This window comes from Scyliorhinus torazame, chromosome 16, assembly GCF_047496885.1.
Source record: "Scyliorhinus torazame isolate Kashiwa2021f chromosome 16, sScyTor2.1, whole genome shotgun sequence".
Lineage (NCBI taxonomy): Eukaryota > Metazoa > Chordata > Chondrichthyes > Carcharhiniformes > Scyliorhinidae > Scyliorhinus > Scyliorhinus torazame.
The window spans coordinates 125,076,023-125,097,549 of record NC_092722.1 but is presented as its reverse complement, the minus strand read 5'-3'; the positions used below and the strand labels follow the sequence as shown (position 1 = coordinate 125,097,549).

At 47.9% G+C, this 21,527-nt stretch overlaps 1 protein-coding gene across 6 annotated transcripts in view; it reads right to left on the bottom strand.

Moving 5' to 3' along the window:
* Positions 1-12,050: 12,050 nt before the first annotated feature.
* Positions 12,051-21,527, bottom strand: part of LOC140393044 (interferon-induced protein with tetratricopeptide repeats 5-like) — a 38,387-nt gene continuing 28,910 nt past the window's right edge. For 4 of the 6 annotated variants that reach the window (XM_072478992.1, XM_072478993.1, XM_072478994.1 and 1 more), the window contains one exon: positions 18,073-21,496. In XM_072478992.1, coding sequence (XP_072335093.1) covers positions 20,050-21,496 — 1,447 coding nt within the window. In that variant the 3' untranslated portion in view covers positions 18,073-20,049. Of the gene's footprint in view, positions 14,463-16,020; positions 16,379-18,072; positions 21,497-21,527 lie in introns of those variants that run through there. The other 2 variants (XR_011935474.1, XR_011935476.1) reach the window with 2 other exon arrangements.

Below are 21,527 nucleotides of genomic sequence, written 5' to 3'. Positions count from 1 at the left end.
TTCGGGGAGGCACCGGTACAGGAATTGAACCCGCGCTGCTGGCCTTGGTCTGCTTTACAAGCCAGCTATTTAGCCCACTGTGCTAAACCAGTATCAACTGAAAACTTACTGATCAACCCTCCTACATCCATATCTAAATCATTTATATTAACCACAAACATCAAGGGCCTCAACATTGATCCTTACGGGACCCCATTGGACACAGGCTTCCAGTCAGAAAAACGCCCCTCTACTATCACCCTCTGCTTCCTACCACTCAGCCAATTCTGGACCCTATTTGCCAAATTTCCTTGGATCCCATGGGCTCTTAACTTCGCTGTCAGTCTCCCATGTGGGACCTTATCAAAAGTCCAAGTCGACTACATCAAATGCATTGCCCTCAGCTACACACCTGATCACATCTTTGAAAAATTCAATCAAGTTGGTCACACATAACCGCCCCTTAACAAACCATGCTGACTGTTCTTGATTAATCCCTACCTCTCCAAATTCTGTTCCTCAGAATTGCTCGCAATAGTTTCCCCATCACTGAGGTCAGATTGACTGGCCTGTAGTTTCCTGCTTAATCCCTTCCACCCTTCTTGAATAATGGTACCATATTGCCTATCCTCCAGACCCCCGGAACCTCTCCTGTGGCCAGAGAGGAATTGAAAATTATTGCCAGTGCCCCTGCTCTTTCCTCCCTTGCCTCATTCATCAGCCTGGAATACATTCCATCTACTTTTAAGCCTGCCAGATCACTCAGAACATTCTCTCATAGAATTTACAGTGTAGAACAAGGCTATTCGGCCGATTGAATCTACACCAGCCCTTGAAAGAGCACCCGAAGTCCACACCTCCACCCTATCCCCTAAGTCAGTAACCCCCCCTAAGGTTTAGAGATTAAGGGTCAATTTATCATGGTCAATCCACTGAACCTGCACATCTTTGGACTGTGGGAGGACACGGAGCACCGAGAGGAAACCCACGCAGACACGTGGAGTCATCCATGATTATTGCCGTTCCTTTATTAGAATTACCCAATATTTCTTCTTGTCTACATTGCCCGACATTCTGGGGCCTGTAGACCATTTCTACAAGTGACTTCTTTCCCTTACTAATTCTCATCTTCACCCAAACCGATTTTACATCCTGATCTGAACCAAGGCCATCTCTAGCTATTGCACCAATGCCATCCTTAATTATTAGTGCTACCCCTCCACCTTTACCTAGCCCCCTATTCTTGTTGATGTCATGTACCCCTCAATATTCAGGACCTTGTCATCCTGCAGCCATATCTCTGTAATGGCTATCAAATCATATTTATTTACTTTAATAAGCGCTATCAATTCATTTCCTTTGTTATGAATACTGGGCGGGATTCTCCGACCCCCCGCCAGGTCGGAGAATCGCTGGGGGCTAGCATGAATCCCGCCCCCGGCGGTTGCCGAATTCTCCGGCACCGGATATTCGGCGGGGGTGGGTATCGCGTCACGCCGGTTGGCGGGCACCCCCCGGCGATTCTCCGGACCGCGATGGGCCGAAGTCCCGCTGCTGGAATGCCTGTCCCGCCGGCGAGAATCAAACCACCTCTGTTACCGGCAGGACAAGGCGACGCGGGCGGGCTCCGGGGTCCAGGGGGGGGGGGGGGGGGGGCGGGGCGACCTGGCCCCGGGGGGTGCCCCCACGGTGGCCTGGCCCGCGATCGGGGCCCACTGATCCGCGGGCGGGCCTGTGCCGTGGGGGCACTCTTTTCCTTCCGCCTTCGCCATGGTCTCCACTATGGCGGAGGCAGAAGAGACCCCCTCCACTGCGCATGCGCGGGGATGCCGTGAGCGGCCGCTGACGCTCCCGCGCATGCGCCGCACGGCAAAGTCAGTTTCGCGCCAGCTGGTGGGGCACCAAAGGCCTTTCCACCCAGCTGGCGGGGCGGAAATCAGTCCGGCGCGGGCCTAGCCCCTCAAGGTTAGGGCTCGGCCCCTCGAAATGCGGAGGATTCCGCACCTTTGGGGCGGCGCGATGCCGGACTGATTCGCGCCATTTTTGGCGCCGGTCGGCGGACATTGCGCCGATTGCGGAGTATCCCGCCCACTATGTCTATTCAGGTACAGAGCCTTTAGTTTTGTCCTTTTGTTAATTTTGTACCACGTAGTATTGACAATTGGTGTATTGGTTTTATATCACTTTTCCTCCTGCATTTCTACAAATCTCATTTCCCATATTATCATGGTCTTGAATCTATCTCTTGATTGTCTACATAAAGGCGGTGCAATAGCACAGTGGTTAGCACTGCTGCCTCACAGTACTATGGACGCAGGTTCAATTCCAGCCTTGGGTGACTGTGGTGTTTGTGTTCTCCCTGTGTCTGCGTGGGTTTCCTCCGGGTGCCCCGTTTTTCTCCCACAGTCCAAAGATGTGCAGGTTACGTGGATTGGCCATGATAAATTTCCCTACAGTGTCCAAAAAGGTTAGGTGGGGTTACGGGAATAGGATGGGGGTGGGGGCCTAGGTAGGATGCTCTTTCAGAAAATCGGTGCAGACTCGATGGGCTGAATGGCCTCCTTCTGCACTGTAGGTATTCTGTGATTCTATTCTATCTACTCAAACTTGATCTCTCACCCTCTTATTTATTTTAAAGCCCTATTTAGCTCAGGGGGCTAGACAGCTGGTTTGTGATGCAGAACAAGGCCAGCAGCGCAGGTTCAAAACCCGTACCAGCTTACCCGAACAGGCACCAGAATGTGGCGACTCGGGGCTTTTCACAGTAACTTCATGCTTGTGACAATAAAAGGTTATTATTATTATTATCTACCTCCCTGGTTATGCGATTTACAAGAACACTTGCCCCAACAGTGTTCAGGGGTAGGCAACCCAGCACTGGCGCAAATGCCCTACAAACTGGAACCCACTTCTTCCACACCAGTCTTTGAGCCATGCATTCATCTCTCTTATTTTCCCTATATCAGTTTGCATGTGGTTTCGGTAATAATCCAGAGATGATTAACTTTGAAGTTCTGCTTCTTCATTAGGTACCTAGACTCTCAGATTGACTATGCAGAACCTCTTTCCTTGTCCTGGGTGTATCATCGATATCTACATGGACCACAATGATTGTATCTTTTCCCTCCCATTGCAGGTTTCTCTCCAGATATGAACAAGCAACACAACCTTCTGGGCTTACATTTTATTGTTGCAGAGATGTGTCTATCCCTCTCACTATACTCCCCCCCACTTGAATGGCAGCACACTATGAGTGCATAATACATTCTGTAAAAGAGATCAGGGTCGTATCTGTTATTATTTCCCAATATCTGATCCCTTCTTCCCCTTTTCCTCCAGCCAGATGTTGGCTCATGCTCTTACTGACCCCCTTTTAGAATATCATCCCAGAACCTGAGGTTGCCAGGTACCCGTGTTTAGCTTTGCGTCTCCTGGGGACGAAGAGTTTTGTGGCAACAAAGCAGAGCCGTCTAGACATCTATGTTTAAGGTGGTTGCTCTCCTGTATCGGTGAGTCGTGGCTTTCGCCACACTGCAGAGTCGCACAAGCGGAAGTTAGACTGAAAAGATATGATGAAGATGACAAGAAGATATGGTGAAGCAAAAGTCTTGTCTGAGAAGGGATGGCAAAAATGATCACCAAGACTCGCCAACTTAGCAGGAGATGAGTTCTTATATGATCAGGGTGGAGGTGTGCTTAGGGGTTGGGGTAGGGGTCTGAGTGTCTACTCCGAATCAGAGTGATTTAAGAGTCCATGCTTCATTGGGTGCTTTCCGGAGTGATAAGTCATGGTTATCGCCACAGGGCAGAGTTACAGAAACGGGAGTCGCATAGACGAGAAGAGATGATGAAGACAAGAGACGATGAAGACGAGATAAGATGGTAAAGTCAAGGTTTGCTGACTTCAGAAGAGCATTTTTATATGATCAAGATTTAATATGAGACAAGACAATGTGGGTCAATGATAATGACTACCATCATACTGTAACGTGGGGCACTGCTAATTGATACCAGCTGAGGCTCCAGGAGTTGGACCTTGGATCTCTCAAGCACAGTTTATTAATTGAGCAGAACTAGCATCTGCTACTGTCTTACCAGTGTGAGTTTTGGGCAGAACAGCCAGTGGACGCCATCTTCCGAGAAGTCCAAGGAAGAAGGAGATATGCATGAAGTGAAAAGGGGACAAGGGACCTGTCTCAGGGCCTAAAGTTATAAATACAAATAAATTCAACTGAATGCTGCACATTTTTTTATTTACACTTAGGGATGGCAGAGTCCCTGTATTTCTGGGGTGGTGATTTTAAGTGGGTGTCTCTGGCTACCTAGGACCTGCTTTTGCACTGTCTCTCTAACTGAGCACTGTACCAGGCGCTTCCGTGGATCCCTGCGCCAGGTGCCCTCGAGTGTATATGGCTTGCTCACAACTTGTTTCCTTATTCGCCGTGACATTAGACAGAGTCTTGCGTCTGGAGTCAGTGGTCTGTGGGGTGGAACTGGCAGCAAGGGATCAGGATTCCCTCCCCGGGAGTGGGGATTGGGGGCTCTTGCCTCAATTCCCTCTAGCATTATATGGTACTGGTGGTAGTTGTTTTGGGAGCCAAATGCCTTCATTTGGTTCACGTGGTACCATCCAGCTTTCCCGGAATCCCATCGATACCTGGTAAATGGATAGGCTCACCTTACCTACCACCGGGTTGCATCCTGCCTCTCTGGTGGATAGGAATATGCCTGTCTGGAAGACTTGGAGCATTACCGTCTTTCAGACCCTCATACTCCATTGTGTTCACCTTGCCATCAAAGTAGGCCGTACTCTGTTAACAGCTGCTGCCAGTCGTGCAGCTTGAACATTTTGCAGCAGTGTTTGGACTGCGGTCTCGTGGCTAAGGACTGCGAGCTCGGGTTCGGATAAATCCAGCCCTAGCAGAGTTCGATCCCTCTCATGAGTCCCTGTCACGAGCACATAGGGGGTGAACCCGCTGGAACTGGAAACTGAGTTCCGCACTATCATGTGGACAAATGGCAGGACTTTATCCCAAGTGTGGTTATTCTGCTGGATGGTCTTACCGATCATTTTTTGAGGCTGCAGTTCATCCTTTCCACAATCCCGCTGGATAGAGGATGATATACAATCTGGAATTGTTGTTTGATTCCAAACAATTTCATTACCACCGCATCACCTGGGTGGTGAAGTGAGTGCCTTTATCTGAATCTATACTACGAGGGAGAACCCAGCTACTGAAGATTTGCTGCAGCAGGATATCTGCCGTGACTTTGGCCATATTGGTTCTACTGGGGAAGGCTTCGTCCCACTTAAAGTGTCAATGACGATCAGGGTGTAATTATAAACTCCCCTGCTGGGCAGTAGGGACTGATGTAATCAATCTGTAGATTTGTCCAGGGAGCGGGCATGCCTCAGTTCTCCCTTGTGGGTATACTTGTCGGGATTATTTTGGGTGCAGATTATGCAATTTTTGACTTAAATGTGCACTTCTTTGTCTGTGTCTGCCCATCAGCACAATCCCTTAACTCGCTCACCCATGGCTCCTTCCCCTTGGTGGTCCTGGACATGGTGGGTTTGATAAATAATTTGGTTGCGGTCCCTAGTTGGTACCATGTACCTGCCGTCCTTAAGGACTAGCCCATCCGTTACTGTGTTTATATCCCACCACTTGTCAAAGGAGGTGGGTTGTGCTCCTTTCTGAATCTGTTTCAGGTCCTGGTTCCTGCTCTGAGCCTGTTTAAGGTCTTTGACCTTAGTCTGGCTGACAGTCACAGCATTGATCCATTTGGTAAGGAGGGGTTTGCCATGGCTCAATTGCTTGGTCAATTCATCTGTCCTTACATTCCCAATTGGGGAAATTCTATGGTAGGCCTTAACATTAATGATGCCGTACTCATGGCCTTGAGCAGTTTGAAAAATAAATTTAAGCAGGGGTCTGGACGGTAAAGGTTTCCCGTCTGCCGAGAAGAATCCTCTAGCCTGCCACAGTGGTAGGAAGTCAGTTAAACTATTGCAGACATATATGCAGCCCGAGTGTATGTCTGCCAGGGTGGAAAACTGGTCAGGATGGCTGACCACGTAAGCTGCAGCCGTTAGCTCTGCAGCTTGTGCATTCATCTGGGTGGGAAGCTTTAAGGCTATCTCTCTCAGGGGCTTACCTTGCTGGTCTTCCACATAGATGTCACACTCTGTCCTTCTGTTCCTGTCCTCCACCACAGAAGATCCATCTGCAAATATGTTTAGGGCCTGTTTATCTGCTTCCCTGGTTCCTCCCCCATTTTGTTTTGGCACAAATGGCCCCTTGGGAGTAATTTATTGCCGTGACCTGGCACTCATGAGGTTCCCTTCCGTAGCTCAAGTTGTTGGCTAGGAAGGGAAGCAGATGTTGTGCTTTACCGTGATGAGACGGCCCTGGAGCATGAGGGTCAAGTGTTGGGCTTTGGCTAACCGTCCGGTCTTTAATCCGGCCATCCAACAATCGCTGCCTGGAGGTTGAGACTGGTCAATGGTTTCGGCCAAATGTATAGCTAAAGTGTTGCAGCCCCAGAAAATCGCTGAAAGGTGCTTCTCACGCCCTGAGAAACCCTCTTCGACTGGGTTTAGGAGCTGGGAGGCATAGGCCATCGGCCCGGGTCTCCTTTGGTGCTCCTGCAGAAGTACAACTGCAAGTGTGCGGTCCGTGGCCACCACTTCTATCACAAAGGGGAGGTCTGTGTTGGGTATTTGCAGTGCTGGGACCTGCACGATGGCCTGTTTTTAAAAAGATTTAGAGTACCCAATTAATTTTTTCCAATTACGGGGCAATTTAGCGTGTTCAATCCACCTACCTTGCACATCTTTGGGTTGTGGAGGCGAAACCCACGCAAACACGGGGAGAATGTGCAAACTCCACACGGACAGTGACCCAGAGCCGGGATCGAACCTGGGACCTCGGCGCCGTGAGACCGCAGTGCTACCACTGTGCCACCGTGCTGCCCTACTGTGGCCTGTTTTAATCCGAGGCAGCCTGAGTGTGATGCTCCGTCCACTCCCACAGGGCATTTTTCTTTAGCGGGTCTGAAAGGGGGGCGGCTTTGGTCGATATGGTTTCGGCAGTACCCCACCATGCTAGAAAGGATAGCAACGGGCTCACGTCCTTTGGCAGGGGAACGCGTGTTATCGACTCCATTCGTTTCCTTTCTATTTTGTGCTTCCCTCGGTCACTACTTTCCCCAAGGATGAGATTTGTGCTTCGGTGTGGGCACCGATCTGGGAGAATCAAAGATTTGCACCAGTGGGTACGTGGGGCTTGGACATGGGGTTTTGAGGGTGGTGGCAAGCAGGGATTGAGCAATTTGGGGACCTGTTTGTGGAGGCAGCTTTTTGAGTTTAGAGGAATTGAAAGAGGAGTATGAGCTGCCCAGTGGAAATGCGTTCCAGCACTTACAGGGGGCGGGGTTATGCGAGGAAGCAGGTGCCGTCCTTTCCCGAACTGATGCCCCCTGGGCTGCAGGGCAAGGTAGTATCGGAAGCGGGAGTGGGTGAGGGTAAGGTATCCGAGATTTACAAGGAGGTAATGGACTGGAATGGACTCCCGATAGGAGAGGTTAAACGGAAGTGGGAGGAGGAAATGGGGGGGTGGGGGGGCTGGAATGGAAGCTTGGTTGTGGGAGGAGGCTTTGAGGAGGGTGAACGCATCTTCCTCGTGTGCTCGGCTTAGCTTTATTCAATTCAAGGTAGTGCATAGGGCGCATATGATGGTGGCAAGGATGAGCAGGTTCTTTGAGGTGGTGGAGGATAGGTACAGATGGTGAGCGGGGGGGGGCTGCCCTGCGAACCATGTTCACATGTTTTGGACATGTCTAAAGCTGACGGGGTTCTGGCAGGGGTTCGCGGACGTAATCTCTGAGGCGCCGAAGGTGCAGGTAGCCCGAATCCAGAATAGCGATATTCAGAGTTTCGGAAGACCTGGGAGTTCAGGAAACAAGAGAGGTCGATGTCTTAGCCTTTGACCCCCTGGTAGCCCGGAGACGGATTTTGTTGGAATGGAGTGTCTCGGGACATTGATACCAGGGGTGTGTGTGAGCGACCTGGAGGAGTTCCTTAGGCTGGAAAAGATTAAGTTCGCCTTGAGAGGATCAGTGGATGGGTTTGCCCGGAGGTGGAAGCCGTCTATCGATTTCTTCAAGGACAGTTAAGATGCCAGCAAGAGGGAAAGAAATGAGGATAGTGTCATAATATACACATCAGTATATGATGGAGCAGAGACACACACTGACACACTGCAAGACCAATCAACACACACAACACAGCAGCCAATCACCAGTTAGGGCACGGTCACTTAAACACAGAGGGCACTAGTTTTCCTGCTCATTCGGGATGCAGCCTCTGAGAGAGACAGAGCCCGCAGTCAGTAGCACAAACATCCACCATGTGCTAGCAGTATAGGCTGGTCAGGTTAGGCTTAGGTCTTCAGTCAATCTAACATTGTGTCGACCCACAGTGCAAGTATGTTTACCAGCTTTTAGTTAAATAAAATAGAGTTGTACTATTACAAGTGTTGGTAGCCTGTCTATGTTACTGCTAAGGTAAAAGCTGACTGGTGGTGATTTAACCTGAGGATCATCACACCTCAGGTGAGGGGCAAGGTTGAGAAGGCAAGCCTCATCATGGTTTGTATCGGCCACTTAAAATGCTGTTTTTAATACCTTTGAATGCCAGCCTGTGGAATCTGAATTTAAGGAACTATCAGGTGTGTACATACAGGAACCTAAAAATACAAACTGTGATTTGCACAAAAACAGCCCAAGCCATCTGCAACTGAATACTAGCACAGTACTCCAATGCTCTTTCCCAAGTTCACCTATTAAAGTAATTTCACACAACAGTCCATTCAGCTCTAGAGGCAGAAAATATCAGTGCAACCATGGAAAAACTGTACATCTGGAACTTGATCTTTTCTTTTCAGATTCCAACAGACTTGTGTTTTTAATATTTTGGATTTCTTATTTGCAATTTTTCATATTTGAGTTGGCAGCAGACCGTAAAGTGGTCAGAAAAAGGAACTGGCTACATTTGCTTTAGTATTTTATCTTTAAACTAAGCATATAATTTCATGGAAATGTAATCTAAACACACCATTTAACAGCAGGCTTGAGGTCCAGTCAAGAACTGAGGGGGGGAGGGGGGGTCGTCACAAAGTATTTTACTGGTTCTTGTTAAGTGAAACCATTTTCAAAGTCCTCAATGTGTCACAGAGATAATGGGCTGGGTACTCCGCCCCGCCGCACCAGGGGCGTCATTCTCCGACCCCCCGCCGGGTCGGAGAATCGCCGGGGGCTGCCGTGAATTCCGCCCCCGCCGGTTGCTGAAGTCTCCGGCACCGGAGATTCGGCGGGGGCGGGAATCACGCCGCGCCGGTTGGTGGGCCCCCCCGCTCGATTCTCCGGCCCGGATGGGCCGAAGTCCCGCCGATAAATTGCCTGTCCCGCCGGCGTGGATTAAACCACCTTTTGAACGGCGGGACAAGACGGCGTGGGCGGGCTCCGGGGTCCTGGGGGGAGCGCGGGGCGATCTGGCCCCGGGGGGGTGCCCCCACGGTGGCCTGGCCCGCGATCGGGGCCCACCGATCCGCGGGCGGGCCTGTGCCGTGGGGGCACTCTTTCCCTTCCGCCTCCGCCACGGTCTCCACCATGGCGGAGGCGGAAGAGACTCCCTCCACTGCGCATGCATGGGAAACTGTCAGCGGCCGCACCTTTGGGGCGGCGCGATGCCCGTCTCATTGGCGCCGTTTTGGGCGCCAGTCGGCGGACATCGCGCCGTTTCAGGAGAATTTCTGGTTCAGCACACCGGCGGGATGCTCCGTTTCGCCGGCTGGTCAATGGGATTTCCCATTGTGGAACAGGCCCATGCCGTTGGGAAACCCCCGGGCTGCCGGCAAAATGGAGCATCTCGCCGGCGGAGAATCCAGCCCAGTAAATCTCTATTGAAAGGAACCTCAGAAACAAAACAAATCAATATCTGGAAAAGATGGATTAAAAACCAATTTGAAAGATTGTAGCTGTAGTATCTCGCAAAAGACTCATAAACCATGAATGTTAAATTCTGAAATATATCATCATCGTTGAAATATCACAAAGTTTAATAAATTCGTCGAAAGCATAAATGCAACATAAACAAATCCACCTGGAAATAAGTGTAGGATATTCAAACAAATAATGTACAAAATATACACTCACAATTAAAGTATAAAGTGTCATTTTGTCTTGGCTCATAACATAAATATCCTGCCACCCACTGGCCAATGGCAGACTGCCTCCCCCGAAGAGAAAAACGCCACGGGAAGTACGGAAAATCCCATGCAGACACGGGAGGCACAGAAAATCCGGTGCAGATATTGGGGAGAGAGTACAAACTCCACACAGGTCACCCAAGGCCGGAATTGAAGTGGGTCCCTGGCGCTGTGAGGCAGCTTGCCACTGTGCCACCCATTTACATTTCAGATTTTCGAAAGGCAAGCCCTATCTCTTGGAGGCTCCTGCTAATCTCTTGATGCCACCAGGCTCAGCCTTGGTCAGGTCTTTGAGGTAGTACAGGGGTCACCAGGCATTCAAGCTTCTGATATGGGCCCTGAAGATGTCGGAGGTTTACTGATACCAGCTGGCTGATTAACCACATAAGCGTCCAACTTGCAGTACCTGTGTGTCTCTGCCACATCAGCATGTTAGCTGGGTGGTGTCTTTTACCGGAGTGTGGAATTTTACTTCACCTTTCCAGATACAATTATATAGATCAATTATATAGAACAAAGAAAGGTACAGCACAGGAACAGGCCCTTCGGCCCTCCATTCCTGTGCCTACCATGCTGTCCATCTAACCTAAAACCTTTTACATTCTGGGGCCGGTATCCCTCTATTCCCATGATATTCATGTATTTGTCAAGATGTCATTGTCGTACCTGCTTTCACCAGGTCCTCTGGCAGCGAGTTCCAGGCACTCACTACCCTCTGTGTAAAAAACGTACTTCACACATGTCCTCGGAACTTTGCCACTCGCACCTTAAACCTATGTCCCCTAGTAATTGACTCTTCATCCAGGGAAAAAGCTTCTGACTGTCCACTCTGTCCATGCCCCTCATAATTTAGTGGACTTTTGTAGTTTCATATCCCACTAAAAGTACCTTTGGTAAATTACATAGATTCCCTAGTCCCCTTTTAATGTAATAATTTAACCCCTATAAAGATCACTTAATAAACCATATTCATTGGGCTGGAATCTCCGATTTTGAAACTAAGTGCTGCCACCAGTGTGCGAACAGTGGCCTTTTACAACCGATAAAATGGCGTCAAATGGCCACGATCCTCCATCTGGTGGGGGGCTAGCAGGCACGCAGGGTAGAACCACCGGCTCTAGCTGCGGATACGGCCGAAGAATTGCAGGATCCATGACCGGGCATTCGCACGGCGGCGGCCTGCAGCGGACCCGGCCTGCCAAATAATGACCCCCTTTGGCCAGGTTCACCACCCCGGAGCACCGCCCATTAGTGCCCCCAATCCCCGCCATAGCCCCCTGCCCGCGGATTGGCTTCCCCCCCTCCCCCCACCCCCGACTGTGGGCTTAGACGGCAGCCGCCACACCGAGTTCCCGAAAAAGAATACCACACGCGACCGTCGGGAACTCGGCCCATCGGGGACGAAGCATTGGGGGGCGGGCCTCTGGTAACATCCTAGAGTATGGTGTTTTGGAGGGGAGCGGAGCATCGCAAAAGCAGCGCCGCCCCCGATTTGCGCGCCAATGTAGATTCTCCGGCCGATTGCCGAACGTGATTTTGGAGTCGGAGACCGGAGAATCCCGCCCATTAATTCCCTCTTACAATATTGGGCTGGATTCTCCAGCCCCCAAACAGCGTGTTCCTTGGTGGCATGCCGCTCGCGGGCAGAGGCCACGTATTTCTCGGTGGTGCGTCGCTCGCTAGCAGCGGGATTCTCTCGTCCCACCACTTCTCAATAGGATTTCCATTGTAGTCATGTCGATCCCCAGATTTCTTTCTCTGTCAGTCTGGCCTCAATAAAAGTTGAGATGGATTCGCACGTAAAAAGAAGTTATTTATTTAGCTTGCAAGCTTGAATCATCTTACAGAAACGTAAGAGACATCCAGCCTCTTACACCCCAGAAAAACGACTGAACTAAAAGACAAAGGGATCTCTGCAAAATCAATTCAAATGGTATCAAGTTTCACATACTCGACGGACATAGGTCAGCCTATGTCCCTCCTGACCTGTTCGATCTATTCTGATTGGCTCACTTCCAATCCCTTTCTCTGGCCCCTATCAATGCAGCATCACTCTCATAGACACACCTCTTCCTGCTTTTTCCATGCGGTCTCAAACCCCTTTGTCCCTAACTGCCAGAATCAAAGTGGCTTATTTCTACATTACATTAACTAGTAACTCTAAAGTAACTATTTTATATCACATTCGTCATTCCCTCCTTTTATCATTCCATGATAACCAAACTATCCAATCCATAGCTACGGTTCCTCACCTAAAAAGATCCGTCGCTGCATTTCCAATTCCTGTCTTAGCCCCCCTTCATCTGCCTCACCCTCATGGATTTTAACAGTTAATTTTTTTTTTCCGGTGGTTGGGGCGGTGATCTGATCTAGTGCACCCCGCATTCTACCCATCACACATTTAAGGATGGCCAGGCCCACAAAGATGCAGCCGATAGCTACCACTAGATACATGGCCATATTTATCAACCAGTCCTTCCATCCTCCAAATCCCCAGTTACCCCAAGAGCCAGGATCCTGCATCCCGTCCAAGTGATCCCGTATGCGATCCATAAATTTAGTAATGTTAGCGGTCAAGTCCTGAACACCCATGATACACTTGCCCTGTACTATGGCGCATACCCCACCCTCACGGGCCAGAAGATAGTCAAGAGCATACCGGTTCTGCATTGCAAACAACCGTAGCTGAGACAACTCCTTAGTTATTGCCCCGAGGGCTCCCAAGGTTTCATTTCCCAAGATGGTAAGGCCGCAAATAAAATAATTCCGATCACTAACAGCCAAGGAACCCCCCACACCTCCCAGTGTCAATACGCTCAGAATGCCCCACCCGGCTGAGTGGCCCCGGTTGGGTGCAAGAACCTGAGGTTTTTTCCAGTTCTCGCAAAATTCAGCAGAGACTGCCCGGCGTGCTAACTGATTATGCAGGTTCCACGCCGAAGGGCAGGGGACTGTGGTAGGGACTAGAGTCCCTATAGCAATTCGGCGGGGAAATGGGGGTGACAAAACGTTGGTCGCCGTACCATTAAATAAAAAGTAGTATCCTTGTTCCGTGTGGAGACTAGCATCACAATCAGCATATCGGTTGCGTAAGGACCTCCCAGTAGCCCAGTTTATCCAACTTTGAAATGCCCATTCGGGCCGCCCAGCAATGCGGAAAGCCCTAGTCCCAACAGTGATATGAGAGACATTCGCCCAGCCACAGAGGAGCTGGAGGCCAGCGTTCAATGGAACGCAAGTGATGTTGTAACAAACGCATTGGCCAGACGCCTGGGTGATATGGCACCTCTTGTCCGTACAGGTGGGAAACAGACATGTTATATTTGTGTCCACCTCTACCAGCAAACAGCCATATCCTTCACTGCTGAAGCAATTCTCGTACGACCGGGAATCCCTATTGGGAGTGAAGTGGCTAGGTATGTACGCCCTCCACCGTCGCAGCCTATCGTACTGTGAATGGGAATTATCCCGAGGAAGGGGAAGGCAAATTGCCGGTGGTGCTGAATCCGGATCGTAAGGAAGTGACTTGCTCGGGCAGTGGCTCGGAATGCTGACAATGAACCACCGTTTGGGGAGTGCCCCAAAGCGGTGAAACAGAAAATAACCTAGACACCGCTGCGGGGTTTGGGTAGCAGACAACCCGTCCCTGGCCATACAGACGGTGGTAAATCTGGTAGAAGAGATTCATACTACCCGGGTTTTCCTCAGTTTGGCCTTTTAATTATCTTAAGTGTATCTCCCGGTAACCTACGTTCTAGCTGTACTTCCCTTCTCACACGCCCCGTCCTCTCTCTAGTCCCTTTCTCTTTCTCATGGTCTCTTCCTACACTCTTCTGACAGCCTGATTTTACCTTTATTGTACCACTTTTAACACATCCAAAATCAAATTTACATGTATTCCAAAAACAAGGCAATGTCCATATAATGTTCCCTTCCCATCGCCGGGACCGGTGCAGCTGCTTCATGACTCCTGCATTCTCCTTAACTTTGATGACCTTCCATGAGTCGATACCATGTCCTCGTATATGGGGGCAGCGAAGAACATCACCTTTGCATAGGTGATGTATCCTTGTAGATTGGTTGGGGCTACACAGATACATAATATTCCCCTTTTCCATGTCCATCGCCAATAACACGCCAAGCGAAGTGAGGCCAAATATCAGACAGACGATGCGTAGCCACTCCATCATGCTCCACACCTGTAAAATAGCACTGGAGAAGGGAGGCAGGTTAGTATCCGACCTTTTACAGTAGTGGAGATGGACCCAATTTACAGTGATGTAGGTGGACCCAAGCACTTCGCCCCTCCACTTTAACTGCTGTGGGGGTGGTAAGGAGAACTTGGAAGGGCCCGTCCCATCGCGGCTCCGACCCCTTCCTAGTCCAATTTTTGACCATGACATAACTACCGGGCTGGACTGAAAGTGAGCTAGGTACTGGGGGCAATGGCTGGTGAGCCGCGCGGACCTGGCCATGGAGTTCCTTGAGCACTTGCGTAAGGGCTAGAACATAGGTGGTCATTTCTTCAGTCATCTGATGAAACTGAACCCGTCTGGGAACCTGCAGGCTCCAAGGAGTTCTAAGAGGCCTGCCATAAAGAATCTCGGCGGGAGAGAGCCGGGCTGGTCCCGCAGGTGTAACCCGCAGCTGGAAGAGGGCAATGGGGAGCAACTTAAGCCATGTCAGTCCCGTGTCTGCTTTTAATTTAGCCAATTTAGTTTTGAGGGTCTGATTGTGTCTCTCAACCAACCCGGCCGCCTGCGGTCTGTAAGCACAGTGTAACTGCTGGCGTATGCCCAACTGGGAGCAGAACTCCTTGTTAATCTTTCCAATAAAATGAGGCCCATTATCAGAACTTAACTGAGCTGGTATACCGTACCGGGGAATGATTTCCCTCATCAAGACTTTAACCACAGTAGCAGCTTTATTATCGATAGTCGGATACGCCTCGACCCATCTGCTGAACACATCCACAATGACCAAAACATATTTGTAACATTGACACCTTTCCAACTCAATGTAATCCATTTGGAGCGTCTCAAAGGGACCACTGGGCAACGGGGTTTGCCCCTTCCCACAAGGGATACCTTTTCCGGTGTTATATTGCTGACAAATCAAACACCGATTACTGATACTTTGGGCCAACCCCTGCATTTTAGGGTGCCACCAAGTGTCCAGCAACAAATCACTAGTCCCTCGAGCCCCACAATGAGTTGCAAAGTGTACACATTCAATGACCCATAAAGCCAGCACATCAGACATACAAGTCTGATGTGCAGGCGTGGTCCATAAAGAGGAAACAGAATCATATGTACAACCTAACCGTTTCCACATTTGTTTATCACTCTCAGGAGCGTCCTCCTGTAACCTTATGACGTCTTGGATGGTTGGCATTGGCTTGTCAGAAGCAGACATATTCATAGTAGATCGTTTAGTCTGACTTAACATTTTAGGCACCATCACTTGCTGAATTTGTGCGGCTGTGCGCGCTGCACGATCTGCTCGTTCATTACCAACGTCAACTGGGGTTGTACCATTCGTGTGGGCAGCGCATTTAATAACGGAAATCTGCGCGGGCATAAGGAGGGCCTGCAGTAGGTCATTAACTAAACCCCGGTGGGATATTTGACCACACATAATCATGTCAGGTTGTTCTGACGAAATGTCACTCAAATCGCCCCTTATTGTGGTAGTTTCCTGAATCAAGGCTAAACAGTCGTGGCCAGGTGCGTCTTCATGGACAGGGGGACCACTAAGAAAACAGGCTGGATTGATAGTGGTACAGTATTTAAATGTCAGACGTGGATTGTTCAAAAGGTATATCTCATACCTATTCTGACGAGCTGCGGTAAGATGCTGACCATTCGCCCCATATCCCTGGCATGGTACTGGTCATGGACCTGACGTGTAATATGAGGGCTTACCGAAGCTGACTGTGGCCATAAATGTGGTGATATTGTAACAAAATCGGCTGTACCTTCTTTTCCCGTGACTGTGGCTGTAACCTTGACTGGCCATTCGGTCTCAAGTAATGGCCGGTATTTGTCCTCCAACTCCCTGTTTCGTCCAGTTCTGTCATAGGCCAGGGTAACGTGATGCAGTGACTGTTCAACGTCTAACGTCCACCACTGGGGGGGTGATAGAAATATAGCACTGTTGTCTCATCCTCCTCTTCGCTGATCCACCCACCCAAAGTCACTATATTGGGGCTCCTGCTGGTAAACTACCATTTCTGCCGCTTGTTGGGGTCGCAGATCATCCTTTTTCATTGCATACTCAGTCTTAACCTTTGTAACTGAGCCTCCTTCTTGGCCTACACCCTCCTTCCAGTAAAATCTGACTGCCCTTGCCATCTGGGAAGGGTCGTTCTCTGTCCAATTCATGTTATTACATTTCACAGCAGTAACCACAGAAGGTGGTAGGCAATGCATTAACATAGCACAGTATTGAGGGGAATTCTGACCATTTTGATACAGCAAATCGCCTGACTGCCCCCGGTAGATTTCATTAAAACGCTCCAGAAATTCCTCTGGCTCGTCAATCTTCCTAGGTTTTAGGTCTAAGATAACAGAAAGATTTATGGGCCTTTGAAATGTGCTATTCAACGCATTCAAGATCTGTGTCCTTCTCTCTATTTGCTCTCTTTTTTTTAAAAAACTTAAAAATGTTTGAAAATTCAAATTGAATTACTGCAACTTGCAAGCTTAGCTCGGATCTCAACTCAGAACTAAATTTACAATTTGCTTAACACAAACTTGTATAACATTTACAACTTAATTATTTCTTTATCTTAACAATTTTTCTTTTAACAAGTTTTTTTTCTTTTACATACACATAAGTATTAGCAAAATCAACTATCATCTCCAGATTGACACTTTTTAAAATGGTGTCCATGATCTTCTTTAAGTTTCTATTAATCTCCAGATAAAATGAGATAAACCTTATTTCAAGTAAGTAAAACTTAAGATTCTGGCAATTTCAATCAATTGCTTTCGAAAATAATAACTTTTATCAAAGAGGTGGAGAAACCCACTGGTTTCCTTTAATTAATTCAAAACGTAACTTTGCTGGTGTTCACTGACTCAAAGGAAAGGTATCCGATTACACTACGGCTGCTGCTGTTATCTCAAAGCCTGAGTGAGAAGCACTCTGTTTTCAACTCCGCCTGCTGCTGTTAACCCTTTGAGAGACTTCTGCTTCAACCAATATGCAGCATTCCTCACAATCTCAACTAGACCTCGGAACTTTACAGTCCAAGGAGACAATTTTAGCTTAATCAACTATATATTTAAAACACTCACACATAGAGTTGAACCATCTTCAGATTTAAAAACAGTTATACTGGACTGAACCTTCATTAATGAAGTCACATCAGCCTCTGAACCCATATAATAGACTGAACCTTCATTAATGAAGTCACATCAGCCTCTGAACCCATATAATAGACTGAACCTTCATTAATGAAGTCCCATCAGCCCAAAACCCTAACCCAAGCCGAAACAACAATATGAAATCCCATCAATTAAAGTGCTAATCCCCAGACTGACCTGTGATTTCGTCGAGGCGGTCTTTCTGTGCCAACCGCGAGTGACCAGACTAATCAGACGATAAGAAGAGGGGAACAATCAATGCGCGGTCGTTTTCCAGTTCTACATTGAGGGCCCTTTGTTCCCCATCCTCCTGTTCATAATCAGTCTAATTCTGATTTCGCAGTTGGATCAGGATCGCCCAGAGAAATCCCGGTTTTCGGCACCAAATGTCGATCCCCAGATTTCTTTCTCAGTCAGTCTGGCCTCAATAAAAGTTGAGATGGATTCGCACGTAAAAATAAGTTATTTATTTAGCTTGCAAGCTTGAATCATCTTACAGAAACGTAAGAGACATCCAGCCTCTTACACCCCAGAAAAACGACTGAACTAAAAGACAAAGGGATCTCTGCAAAATCAATTCAAATGGTATCAAGTTTCACATACTCGACGGACATAGGTCAGCCTATGTCCCTCCTGACCTGTTCGATCTATTCTGATTGGCTCACTTCCAATCCCTTTCTCTGGCCCCTATCAATGCAGCATCACTCTCATAGACACACCTCTTCCTGCTTTTTCCATGCGGTCTCAAACCCCTTTGTCCCTAACTGCCAGAATCAAAGTGGCTTATTTCTACATTACATTAACTAGTAACTCTAAAGTAACTATTTTATATCACATTAGTCAGTCAAGGCAGCCATTAGGAAACCCGAGGGACGGAGATTTCCTTTCCACAGTCATAATTCTTCACCGTCGGGATGCTGTGTTCCCGCCGGCAGTGCATCCCCGCCCACGGGTTTCATGGCAGCGTGGGATGACTTCAATGGGAAATCACATTGGAAAGTGGCAGGAGCAGAGAATCCCGCCAGCAGCGAATGGCGCTGTCGTGAAACACTCAACCGGGGGATCGGATCTTTATGGTCCAACCTCAGATAGTTAAATTAAATAACAAAACTACATTTTTTGCCACTCATGGCATTCCAAGCCATGGCCCACATTCTGCAAACAAATATTTCAAACAGTTCACAGAAAGACTGTGGATTTGACCACATGACTAGTTTACCCAGAAACCCACAACTAACGAGTGACCTAAAAGAAGAGTAAGGATGGTGAAGAAAAACAACAATATCAACTTAGCCCTGCTGAGCTCTGTTTCTCACCATGCCAGAATGGTTTGGCTCTGCCAGAACGTCTGATGAGAAAACAACCACACGCTCATCTTCCTGTTTTTCTCCGATGTTTATGTCTCAAAGCTGCAGATATAGTGAGAGCGAGGCAGAAGGAGGATGGGTATTCTGCAAATAAAACTAGAAACTACAATTAATGGGGAATTTCTCAAAACTCCATCCAGTCTCAATTCGCCACCACAATTGCAAAGGCCAAGCATTGTAAGCAGGTGTTACATCTGCAATGTTATCTTGTAAAGACTGAAAATTGAATGGTCAGAAGAAACAGCAGCAGATTTATATCGACAAGAGGAAGACAGTCAATGGAAGTCAATGGTCAACATCACACCCTGAACAGAGAGCCAATGGTCTTTGGTAATTCTCATTCGGCTCTCCAGAGTTCGAGAGAGAACATTGGGCAGCATGGCGGCACAGTGATTAGCACTGCTGCTTCACCTTGCCATGGACCCGGGTTCAATTCCAACCTAGAGTAACTGTGTCAAGTTTGCACATTCTTCTTGGGTCTGCATGGGTTTCCTCCGGTGCTCCGGTTTTCTCCCACAGTCCAAAGATGTGCAGATTAGGTGGATTGGTCATGATAAATTGTCCCTAGGGATAGGGTGGGGGAGTCTGCCTCTTTCAGAGGGTCGGTGTAGACTAGATGGGCCGAATGGCCTCCTTCTGCACCGCAGGGATTCTATGATTATTTGGAGAACTTGAATCCTATGCAACCTTCAAGAAAGCAGAGGACACGGTAAGGGAGATTGGTTAAAATACCACAACTCTTACCTCTGTGAACCAGGGATGGATGCAAAGCCTCCAGAGGGACATTTAGTGTGATGTAAATTATGTATTTAATTAATAGGCGTGAGGGGGAGATGTAGTACAGAAGGTTAATGTTAAATACATCATCAGTGATGTGAGATCACATGGCAACAGAGCTAGTAATACGTGAAGTCTTGTGCTACACCTTATAGAATATCCAATAAATGTTAAAGTTCACCAATATGCTAGCTTCTCAATCAATGCAAGTAAAGGGTAACAGATGTACCATGTAGAAACGGTTTACAGGTTAAAGTGGTAATCGTTCATACACCCTGCTTAGGTTTAGTTGGGTAGGTCATTGTCGGCCTGGAGAGAAAGGCGTAATTCAAAAATAGCACTTAGATATTCTTCATTGTCAGGATCAAACTCTAAGGCCATTTTAAAGGAGCTGATAGCTTCACATCTCTCACCATCCAGCTGGTGCAGGAACCCAAGAAGACCGTGGATCTTGCTGTCACTTGGATACTTGCGAAGTCGTCTTTGTATTATCTTGTCTAAGTTTTCACGACACAAGCCCCGTGATTTTGAGACATAGTTTATTTTATATCCTTCCAGAAAATGACTGATGGCATTGGATTCTGATTTCCAGTGATGCAGTTCAAATAATCCAGTCTGTAAACGTATTGACTGCTTATCTTCTTGACGAAGATCTTCCAATTTCAGTAGATTTCTGTAAATCTCCTCTGCTTTGTGATATTCTTTATTTTCTGAAAATATGAATGCAAGATCTACCTGTGCATGAGAAAATGGTTCTTTGAGCTCGATCGCTTTTTTAAAATGATATTTGCATAGATTGACCAATTGATTTTTCTGTCGAGTGTTGCTCCAGCTTGTACTTTTGAGTTTGTTTCTGTAACACAAACCTATTTGGTGATGTAGGAAGGCAGAGTTTGGGGTAATTTCCAATGCTTTCTTCAACAGTTCAATAGATTTTTCCACAGCTCCTTCTCTTCTCAAAAATTTTGCTGCGTAGCGAAGCACATATGGGAGATCAGGGGATTTGTGCAACGCTTGTTCAACCAATGTGAATGCTTCCTCGTTTTGATTGCAGTCTTGTAGTTTCAGAGCTAACTGCACCATGGCTTCAGTGTGATCTGGATCAAGCTCCAGCACACGTCTAAACTGCTTCATTGATTGAGTGGGTTCACAATTCTCTGGGGTACCAGAAATTATTTCAAGACGAGACAGGGCCGTCGCATAGCCGAGATTCCATTCAATATTATCCGGATCTTCCACAAGAGCCTTTTTGAAACATTCCTTTGCATCTTCATAATATTGAGATGAAGAACTCAGCAGTGCCCAACCCTTCTCCCCGTATACTTCAGGTATCATTGCGGTGTACCGAGAGGCATCAGGAAATGGTTTACAGATCCTCTCCAGTTTGTCGAGGTAGGACTGAGCCTCTGTCAGTTGTCCCATGTGATAATATACCCAGGCATAGTTTCCATAGGTGACGATGATTCTTTTATCAAATTCATCTTCATGATTCTCCCTCAGAATCTTTTCAGCTTCCTTTAAGTTTTGAACCGCCTCCTCACAGTTTCCTTGCAGACAGTTTACAAAAGCGAGTTGGTTGTAAGAGCTGGCTTGATATTTCACATTCGTCTGAATTGAATCTTCAAATCTTTGCTTCATGTCGTCCAAGACAATGTTTTCTTTCTGTAGCCCCCACGTGAAGTGACATTGAAGCTGTTCAAGCTTCACTTTCAACGAAACCATCTCTTGGTCACTGCAGGAGAGAAAAACAAACCCATCAAAAT